The sequence below is a fragment of the Vanellus vanellus genome, assembly GCF_965231255.1.
Source record: "Vanellus vanellus genome assembly, contig: HAP1_SCAFFOLD_2204, whole genome shotgun sequence".
Taxonomy (NCBI): domain Eukaryota; kingdom Metazoa; phylum Chordata; class Aves; order Charadriiformes; family Charadriidae; genus Vanellus; species Vanellus vanellus.
Window position 1 is genome coordinate 5,001 of NW_028127169.1, and position 10,701 is coordinate 15,701.

General features: G+C 67.1%; 2 protein-coding genes across 3 annotated transcripts in view; one reads left to right on the forward strand and one right to left on the reverse strand.

Annotated features, from left to right (window-relative positions):
• The window catches only part of LOC309685438 (uncharacterized protein C6orf136 homolog), a 7,337-nt gene extending 4,005 nt beyond the window's left edge, over window positions 1-3,332 (forward strand). The window contains exons 4-5 of one of the 2 annotated variants that reach the window (XM_082501208.1): window positions 3,016-3,085; window positions 3,184-3,332. In XM_082501208.1, coding sequence (XP_082357334.1) covers window positions 3,016-3,085; window positions 3,184-3,318 — 205 coding nt within the window. In that variant the 3' untranslated portion in view covers window positions 3,319-3,332. The remainder of the gene's footprint in view (window positions 1-3,015; window positions 3,086-3,183) is intronic. The other variant, XM_082501209.1, reaches the window with a different exon arrangement.
• Window positions 3,333-3,447: 115 nt separating this feature from the next.
• LOC309685439 (pre-mRNA-splicing factor ATP-dependent RNA helicase DHX16-like) lies at window positions 3,448-7,950 on the reverse strand. The gene is made up of 3 exons (XM_082501210.1): window positions 7,766-7,950; window positions 5,447-5,620; window positions 3,448-3,709 (listed from the first exon to the last, which is right to left on the reverse strand). Exons 1-3 carry the CDS (start codon window positions 7,823-7,825, stop codon window positions 3,581-3,583), a joined length of 363 nt encoding a protein of 120 aa, XP_082357336.1. The 5' UTR covers window positions 7,826-7,950; the 3' UTR covers window positions 3,448-3,580.
• Window positions 7,951-10,701: the final 2,751 nt, after the last annotated feature.

Here is a 10,701-nt window from a genome sequence, read left to right on the forward strand (position 1 = left end):
ACCCGCTGCCACCCCTTGTCACCCGCTGCCACCCCTTGTCACCCGCTGTCACCCCGTGTCACCCGCTTGTCACCCGCTGCTGCCCCGTGGCACCCCCTTGGCACCCGCTGCCACCCCATGTCACCCACTTGTCACCCGCTGCCGCCCCATGTCACCCCCTTGGCACCCGCTGCCACCCCATGTCACCCACTTGTCACCCGCTGTCACCGCATTCCTGCTCCCACCCCGGTACCCGCTGCCACTGCGGCACTGAGGACCTTCATTGTCACCCCACTGAGTCACCCTGTGGTCCTACACCCTCTTGTCACCCTCTTGTCACCCGCTGTCACCCGCTTGGCACCCGCTGCCACCCCATGTCACCCGCTTGTCACCCGCTGTCACCACGTTCCTGCTCCCACCCCGGAACCCGCTGCCACTGCGGCGCTGGGGACCTTCATTGTCACCCCATTGGGTCACCCTGTGGTCCTACACCCTCTTGTCACCCGCTTGTCACCCGCTGCCGCCCCGTGGCACCCCCTTGTCACCCACTGCTGCCCCATGTCACCCGCTTGTCACCCGCTGCCACCCCGTGGCACCCCCTTGGCACCCGCTGCCACCCCGTGGCACCCCCTTGTCACCCGCTGCTGCCCCATGTCACCCGCTTGTCACCCGCTGCCACCCCTTGTCACCCGCTGCCACCCCTTGTCACCCGCTGTCACCCCATGTCACCTGCTTGTCACCCGCTGCCACCCCGTGGCACCCCCTTGTCACCCGCTGCTGCCCCATGTCACCCGCTTGTCACCTGCTGTCACCACGTTCCTGCTCCCACCCCAGAACCCGCTGCCACTGCGGCGCCGGGGACCTTCATTGTCACCCCACTGAGTCACCCTGTGGTCCTACACCCCCTTGTCACCCACTGTCACCCTGTGTCACCCACTGTCACCCCATGTCACCCACTGCCACCACATTCCTTCTCCCACCCCGGTACCCGCTGCCACTGCGGCACTGAGGACCTTCATTGTCACCCCACTGAGTCACCCTGTGGTCCTACACCCTCTTGTCACCCTCTTGTCACCCGCTGTCACCCACTGCCGCCGCGTTCCTGCTCCCACCCCGGAACCCACTGCCACTGCAGCGCTGGGGACCTTCATTGTCACCCCATTGGGTCACCTACAGCCCTTTGTCACCCTCTCGTCACCCTCTTGTCACCCACTGTCACCTTCTGTCACCCTCTGATACCACGTTCCTTCTCCCACCCCGGAACCCGCTGCCACTGCGGCGCTGGGGACCTTCATTGTCACCCCACTGAGTCACCCTGTGGTCCTACACCCTCTTGTCACCCTCTTGTCACCCACTCCACCCCGTGTCACCCACTGCCACCGCGTTCCTGCTCCCACCCCAGAACCCGCTGCCGCTGCGGCACTGGGGACCTTCATTGTCACCCCATTGGGTCACCTACAGCCCTTTGTCACCCTCTCGTCACCCCCTGTCACCCTCTGTCACCCACTGCCACCACGTTCCTTCTCCCACCCCGCTACCACCCCATGTCCCCATGTCCCCATGTCCCTGTCCCTCCCCAGGGCGGGATGTCACCTCCATGTCCCCCATGTCCCTGTCACTCCCTGGGGTGGGACATCACCCCCATGTCCCCATGTCCTCCATGTCCCTGTCCCTTCCCAGGGCGGGATGTCACCTCCATGTCCCCATGTCCTCCATGTCCCTGTCACTCCCCGGGGCAGGATGCCACCCCCGTGTCCCCAAGTCCCTGTCCCTCCCCAGGGTGGGATGTCACCCCCATGTCCCCCAAATCCCCCATGTCCCCAAGTCCCTGTCCCTCCCCAGGGTGGAACGTCACCCCCGTGTCCCCCAAGTTCCCCATGTCCCCATGTCCCTGTCACTCCCCGGGGCGGGATGTCACCCCCGTGTCCCCCATGTCCCCCACGTCCCCGTCCCTTCCCAGGGTGGGATGTCACCTCCATGTCCCCCATGTCCCCCATGTCCCTGTCACTCCCCAGGGTGGGATGTCACCCCCATGTCCCCAAGTCCCTGTCACTCACTGGGGTGGAACGTCACCCCCGTGTCCCCATGTCCTCCAAGTCCCTGTCACTCCCCGGGGCAGGATGCCACCTCCGTGTCCCCATGTCCCTGTCACTCCCCGGGGTGGGATGTCACCCCCATGTCCCCATGTCCCCCACGTCCCCGTCCCTTCCCAGGGTGGGATGTCACCTCCATGTCCCCCATGTCCTCCAAGTCCCTGTCACTCACTGGGGTGGAACGTCACCCCCGTGTCCCCACGTCCCCGTCCCTCCCCAGGGCGGGATGTCACCTCCATGTCCCCCATGTCCCTGTCACTCCCTGGGGTGGGACGTCACCCCCATGTCCCCATGTCCTCCATGTCCCTGTCCCTTCCCAGGGCGGGATGTCACCTCCATGTCCCCCAAGTCCCCCATGTCCCCATGTCCCCGTCCCTCCCCAGGGTGGGATGTCACCTCCATGTCCCCATGTCCTCCATGTCCCTGTCACTCCCCGGGGCAGGATGCCACCCCCGTGTCCCCAAGTCCCTGTCCCTCCCCAGGGTGGGATGTCACCCCCATGTCCCCATGTCCCCCATGTCCCCGTCCCTCCCCAGGGTGGGACGTCACCCCCATGTCCCCCAAATCCCCCATGTCCCCAAGTCCCTGTCCCTCCCCAGGGTGGAACGTCACCCCCGTGTCCCCAAGTCCCCCACGTCCCCGTCCCTCCCCGGGGCGGGATGTCACCCCCATGTCCCCCAAGTCCCCCATGTCCCCCATGTCCATGTCCCTCCCCAGGGTGGGACACCACCCCCATGTCCCCATGTCCCCCACGTCCCCGTCCCTTCCCAGGGTGGGATGTCACCTCCATGTCCCCCATGTCCCCATCCCTCCCCAGGGTGGGACACCACCCCCGTGTCCCCACGTCCCCGTCCCTCCCCGGGGCGGGACGCCACCCCCGTGTCCCCACGTCCCCCGCTGTCCCCTACCCCCCCCCTGACGCCGTCCCCGTCCCCGTCCCCAGGTCCTACGACGCCTTCTCCACCTTCTTCCTCAACTCGCAGGGACTCATCCGCTGCCACCGCGTGGACAAGGTAAAGCCGGGGGACACCGGGGGGGGACACCGGGGGGGACACCGCCGCGTCCCTCCTGTCCCCTCCCCTAATTTGGTGTCCCCCCTCCCCCCCCCCAGCTGATGCCGGCCCCCACGGCCGTCACCGAGGCCAAGAAGCTGCTGGTGGCCGCGGCGGTGGCGGTGGCCCTGGCCGAGCCACCACCGGCCTTACGCCTCGCCTTGAAACCCGCCGCCACCTCGGGGGACACCTGAGAGTCCCCAAATCTCGGTCCCCAACTGTCCCCGCGTCACCTGCGCACGTGTGTGTGTCCCCTCCTCCTCCTCCTCCTCCTCCTCCTCCTCCTCCTTAACTTAATGTACAGAATAAAACCAGATGGACGAGAGGGGACAACCCTGTCCCCAAACCGGGCGCCGCTCCTCTTCCGAACCACTTGTATTGAGGGTGGGGGAGGTGGACGGTGTCCCCAAGCGTCCCCAAGTGTCCCCAAGTGTCCCCAAGCGTCCCCGGGGCGCCTCAGCCCAGCTCCTCCCGGCTCTTGCCCACCTTCTTGGGCATCTTGCGGGCGTTGGTGTCCTCCAGTTCCTTGGCCTGGTAGTAATGGGGGGCCACCTCCAGCAGCCACCCGCTGTCGATCTCGATGACCTTGGGGACACCGCGGAGAGGAGGGGGGGAGGGGGGACGTGTCACTTCGGTGGCCCCGGGGACCGACGTGGCACCCTGAGCCCGTGGTAGGGGGGGACGGGGACGGGGACGGGTTCTGTCAGCGTCGTGGTCGCAAAGGGGACACCGCCACTGGGTTGTCCGAGTCCCATCGTCTTTGGTTTCCGTGGGGACGTGGTCACCAGGTCCCTGTCACCCTGGTCCCCATGAGGATGTGGCTACCAAGTCTTTGTCACCCTGGTCCCCATGGAGGCCACCAGGTCCCTGTCACCCTGGTCCCCATGGGGACATGGCTACCAAGTCCCTGTCACCCTGGTCCCCATGAGATCGTGGCCACCAGGTCCCTGTCACCCTGGTCCCCGTGGAGATGTGGCTACCAAGTCTTTGTCACCCTGGTCCCCATGAGATCGTGGCCACCAGGTCCCTGTCACCCTGGTCCCCATGGGGACGTGGCTACCAAGTCTTTGTCACCCTGGTCCCCATGAGATCGTGGCCACCAGGTCCCTGTCACCCTGGTCCCCATGGGGACGTGGCTACCAAGTCTTTGTCGCCCTGGTCCCCATGAGGACGTGGCCACATCTCTGTCCCCACATCCTCACGCCCACAGAGATGTCCCTCTCCCCATCCCTACAACTGTGTCCCATTGTCCCCATGGCCACGTCTCTGTCCCCACGTCCCCGGAGATGTCCCCATCCCAATGTCCCCATGTCCACATCTCCGTCCCCACACCCACAGAGATGTCCCCATCCCACCATCCCCATGGCCACATCTCTGTCCCCACATCCCCACGCCCACAGAGATGTCCCCATCCCACCGTCCCCATGGCCACCTCTCTGTCCCCACGTCCCCGTAGATGTCCCCATCCCACCGTCCCCATGGCCACCTCTCTGTCCCCACGTCCCCGTAGATGTCCCCATCCCATTGTCCCCATGGCCACATCTCTGTCCCCATGTCCCCGGAGATGTCCCCATCCCACTGTCCCCATGGCCACATCTCTGTCCCCACATCCCCACGCCCCCGGAGATGTCCCCATCCCACCGTCCCCATGGCCACATCTCTGTCCCCACGTCCCCGTAGATGTCCCCATCCCACCGTCCCCATGGCCACCTCTCTGTCCCCACGTCCCCGTAGATGTCCCCATCCCACCGTCCCCATGGCCACCTCTCTGTCCCCACGTCCCCGTAGATGTCCCCATCCCATTGTCCCCATGGCCACATCTCTGTCCCCATGTCCCCGGAGATGTCCCCATCCCACTGTCCCCATGGCCACATCTCTGTCCCCACATCCCCACGCCCCCGGAGATGTCCCCATCCCACCGTCCCCATGGCCACATCTCTGTCCCCACGTCCCCACGTCCACGGAGATGTCCCCATCCCAATGTCCCCATGGCCACATCTCTGTCCCCACACCCACATAGATGTCCCCATCCCATTGTCCCCATGGCCACCTCTCTGTCCCCACATCCTCACACCCACAGAGATGTCCCCATCCCACCGTCCCCATGGCCACATCTCCGTCCCCACGTCCACGGGGATGTCCCCATCCCACCGTCCCCATGGCCACATCTCTGTCCCCACGTCCCTGGAGATGTCCCCATCCCAATGTCCCCATGGCCACATCTCCGTCCCCACGCCCCCGTAGATGTCCCCATCCCACCGTCCCCATGGCCACCTCTCCGTCCCCACGCCCCCGGCGCTGTCCCCGTCCCCACGTCCCCACCTGCCGCATGAACTCCTTGGTGGTGAAGACGAGCTCGTGGTAGAGCACCCACCGGGGCTGTTCCTCGAAGAGAGCGCTGTTGGGGTGGATGAACACCGTCTGCTGATGCTTCACCGTGCGGTACCCGCCCCGCGTCAGCCGCGCCGTGTGGTAGAAGAAGCCGGCGGTGATGGCCTGGGGGGGGGCGACCCACGGGGTGTTGGGGGGAGGGGGGGGGGGGGTCAGCACCGCGCAGTGGGGCAGAGAAAGATTGGGGGGGGGGGGGGGACACGGACACAAACTGGGGGGCCCGGAGGGTCGGGGGAAGAGGGGGTGGGAGAGGATGCAGGGGGGAGGTGGGGGGGGATGGGGGGGGGAGATGGGGGTTGTAAGGGGTCCGCGGGGAAACTTGGGGGTCCCTGAAGGGGAATTGGGGGTCCCATGGGGGTCCCTGGAGGGGAAATGGGGGTCTCTGGAGGGGAAATGGGGGTCTCTGGAGGGGAATTGGGGGTCCCATGGGGGTCCCTGGAGGGGAAATGGGGGTCTTTGGAGGGGAAATGGGGGTCCTGGGGGAAACTTGGGGGTCCCAGGAGGGGAAATGGGGGTCCCATGGGGGTCCCTGGAGGGGAAATGGGGGTCCCAGGAGGGGAAATGGGGGGTCCCAAGGGGGAAATGGGGGTCCCAGAAGGGGAAATGGGGGGTCGGGGGGTGATAGGGGGGGAAATTGGGGTCCTGGGGGAAACTTGGGGGTCCCGGGAGGGGAAATGGGGGTCCCATGGGAGTCCCTGGAGGGGAAATGGGGGTCCCAGGAGGGGAAATGGGGGGTCTCAAGAGAAAATGGGGGTCCCAAGGGGGAAATGGGTGTCCCAAGGGGGAAATGGGGGGTCTCAAGAGGAAATGGGGGGTCCCAAGGGGGAAATGGGGGTCCCAAGGGGGAAATGGGGGCTCTCAAGAGGAAATGGGGGGTCTCAAAGGGGAAATGGGGGGGTCTCAAGAGAAAATGAAGATTCTCAGGAGGAAATGGGGGGTCTCAAGAGGAAATGGGGGGTCCCAAAGGGGAAATGGGGGCCCCAAGGGGGAAATGGGGAGTCTCAAGAGGAAATGGGGGGTCCCAAAGGGGAAATGGGGGCCCCAAGGGGGAAATGGGGGGTCTCAAGAGGAAATGGGGGGTCCCAAGGGGGAAATGGGGGGTCCCAAGGGGGAAATAGGGGGTCTCAAGAGGAAATGAGGGGTATCAAGAGGAAATGGGGGGTCCCAAGGAGGAAATGGGGGTCCCAAGGGGAAATGGGGGGTCCCAAAGGGGAAATGGGGGCCCCAAGGGGGAAATGGGGGGTCCCAAGGGGGAAATAGGGGGTCTCAAGAGGAAATGAGGGGTATCAAGAGGAAATGGGGGGTCCCAAGGAGGAAATGGGGGTCCCAAGGGGAAATGAGGGGTCCCAAGGGGGAAATGGGTGTCCCAAGGAGGAAATGGGGGTCCCAAGGGGGAAATAAGGGGTCTCAAGAGGAAATAAGGGGTCTCAAGAGGAAATAGGGGCCCCAAGGGGGAAATGGGTGTCCCAAGGGGGAAATGGGTGTCCCAAGGGGGAAATGGGGGGTCCCAAGGAGGAAATGGGGGGTCTCAAGAGGAAATGGGGGTCCCAAGGGGGAAATGGGGGTCCCAAGGGGGAAATGGGGGGTCTCAAGAGGAAATGGGGGGTCCCAAGGGGGAAATGGGGGGTCCCAAGGGGGAAATAGGGGGTCTCAAGAGGAAATGAGGGGTATCAAGAGGAAATGGGGGGTCCCAAGGAGGAAATGGGGGTCCCAAGGGGGAAATGGGGGGTCCCAAAGGGGAAATGGGGGGTCCCAAGGAGGAAATGGGGGTCCCAAGGGGAAATGGGGGGTCCCAAAGGGGAAATGGGGGGTCTCAAGAGGAAATGGGGGCCCCAAGGGGGAAATGGGGGTCCCAAGGGGAAATGGGGGTCCCAAAGGGGAAATGAGGGGTCCCAAGGAGGAAATGGGGGTCCCAAGGGGGAAATGGGGGGTCCCAAAGGGGAAATGGGGGGTCCCAAGGAGGAAATGGGGGTCCCAAGGGGGAAATGGGGGCCCCAAGGGGGAAATGGGGGGTCCCAAGGGGGAAATGGGGGGTCCCAAGGGGGAAATGGGGGTCCCAAGGGGGAAATGGGGGGTCCCAAGGAGGAAATAGGGGTCCCAAGGGGGAAATGGGGGGTCCCAAAGGGGAAATGGGGGGTCCCAAGGAGGAAATGGGGAGTCCCAAGGGGGAAATGGGGGGTCCCAAGGAGGAAACGGGGGTCCAAGGGGGGGGGGGGGGAGGGGAAGCGGGGGGCGGGATTTGGGGGTGACCTTTCGGAGGGGGACGGAGTCGGCGGCGCAGGAGGAGGGGGCGATCTCCACCCGCTCCATGAGCCCCTCCAGCTGCTCCCGCACGTCCCGCGCCCGCCGCAGCGATCGCGCCTGCACAAAGTGCTCGTAGCACCACTGCAGCGAGTGCCCGCTCGCCACCCACTGCGGGGGCACGGGGGGCACGGGGGGGCACGGGGGGGCGGGGGGGGACGGGGGGGACACGGGGACATGGGGGGAAATGGGGACATGGGGACATGGGGGGCATGGGGACACGGGGAGACGGGGGGGACAGGGGGGATGGGGGGGACACAGGGACATGGGGGACAGGGGGGAAACATGGGGACATGGGGACATGGGGGGACACGGGGGGGTACGGGGGGGCACGGGGGGCACGGGGGGCACGGGGGGCACGGGGGGCACGGGGGGGACACGGGGACATGGGGGGACGTGGGGACACAGGGACAGGGGGGAAACATGGGGACATGGGGGGCACGGGGGGGACAGGGGGGGACAGGGGGGATGGGGGGGACACAGGGACATGGGGGACAGGGGGGAAACATGGGGACATGGGGGGACACGGGGGGGGCACGGGGGGACGGGGGGGACAGGGGGACATGGGGGGAAATGGGGACACAGGGACATGGGGGAAACATGGGGACATGGGGACATGGGGGGCACGGGGGGACAGGGGGGGACAGGGGGGGATGGGGGGACATGGGGGGACATGGGGACACAGGGACATGGGGGGACATAGGGGGACAGGGGGGACATGGAGAAGTGGGGACATGGGGGGGCACGGGGGGACGGGGGGGATGGGGGGGGATGGGGGGGACACGGGGACATGGGGGGAAATGGGGACACAGGGACAGGGGGGAAACATGGGGACATGGGGGGGACGGGGGGGACATGGGGGGGTATAGGGGGGGCACGGGGGGACAGGGGGGGATGGGGGGGACACAGGGACAGGGGGGACATGGGGAAACATGGGGACACGGGGACATGGGGGGCACGGGGGGACGGGGGGGATGGAGGGGGATGGGGGGGACACGGGGACATGTGGGGAGGTGGGGACACAGGGACAGGGGGGAAACATGGGGACATGGGGACATGGGGGGACATGGGGGAAACATGGGGGGGTACAGGGGGGGCACGGGGGGCACAGGGGGGCAGGGGGGGACGGGGGGGGACGGGGGGGACACGGGGACATGGGGGGAAATGGGGACACAGGGACAGGGGGGAAACATGGGGACATGGGGACATGGGGGGACATGGGGGGGACACGGGGGGACGGGGGGGGGACAGGGGGGATGGGGGGGGACACAGGGACATGGGGAAATGGGGACACAGGGACAGGGGGGAAACATGGGGACATGGGGACATGGGGACATGGGGGGGTACAGGAGGGGCACGGGGGGCGGGGGGGGACGGGGGGGGATGGGGGGGACACGGGGACATGTGGGGAGGTGGGGACACAGGGACAGGGGGGAAACATGGGGACATGGGGGGACATGGGGGGGTACAGGGGGGGCACGGGGGGCACAGGGGGCACGGGGGGGGCGGGGGGGGGACGGGGGGGACGGGGGGGGACACGGGGACATGGGGGGAAATGGGGACACAGGGACAGGGGGGAAACATGGGGATATGGGGACATGGGGGGACATGGGGGGGTACGGGGGGGCACGGGGGGGGGACAGGGGGGATGGGGGGGACACAGGGACATGGGGGACAGGGGGGAAACATGGGGACATGGGGACATGGGGGGACACGGGGGGACGTGGGGGGACAGGGGGACATGGAGATGTGGGGACATGGGGGGGCGGGGGGGGACGGGGGGGATGGGGGGGACAGGGGGACATGGGGGGAAATGGGGACATGGGGACAGGGGGGAAACATGGGGACATGGGGACATGGGGGGACATGGGGGGACACGGGGGGACGGGGGGGGACAGGGGGGATGGGGGGGACACAGGGACATGGGGGGAAATGGGGACACAGGGACAGGGGGGAAACATGGGGACATGGGGACATGGGGACATGGGGGGGTACAGGAGGGGCACGGGGGGCGGGGGGGGACGGGGGGGGATGGGGGGGACACGGGGGACATGTGGGGAGGTGGGGACACAGGGACAGGGGGGAAACATGGGGACATGGGGGGACATGGGGGGGTACAGGGGGGGCACGGGGGGCACAGGGGGCACGGGGGGGGCGGGGGGGGGACGGGGGGGACGGGGGGGGACACGGGGACATGGGGGGAAATGGGGACACAGGGACAGGGGGGAAACATGGGGATATGGGGACATGGGGGGACATGGGGGGGTACGGGGGGGCACGGGGGGGGACAGGGGGGATGGGGGGGACACAGGGACATGGGGGACAGGGGGGAAACATGGGGACATGGGGACATGGGGGGACACGGGGGGACGTGGGGGGACAGGGGGGGACATGGAGATGTGGGGACATGGGGGGGCGGGGGGGACGGGGGGGATGGGGGGGACAGGGGGACATGGGGGGAAATGGGGACATGGGGACAGGGGGGAAACATGGGGACATGGGGACATGGGGGGCACAGGGGGACAGGGGGGACATGGGGGGAAATGGGGACATGGGGGACATGGGGACACGGGGGGACAGGGGGGACATGGGGGGAAATGGGGACATGGGGGACATGGGGGGACGTGGGGGGACATGGGGGGATGTGGGGGGACAGGGGGGGACAGGGGGGGACACAGGGAGAGGGGGACACGGGGGGGGGAGACAGGGACAGAGTCAGTGCCTGGTCCCGGCCACCCACCCCCCGTCCCCCAAAGCCCCCCCATAACCCCCCCAAACCCCACATTTCCCCCCCCAAACCCCCTATTCCCCCCCATAACCCCCCCCAAACCCCCTATTCCCCCCCATAACCCCCCCCAAAACCCACATTCCCCCCCCTACCCCCC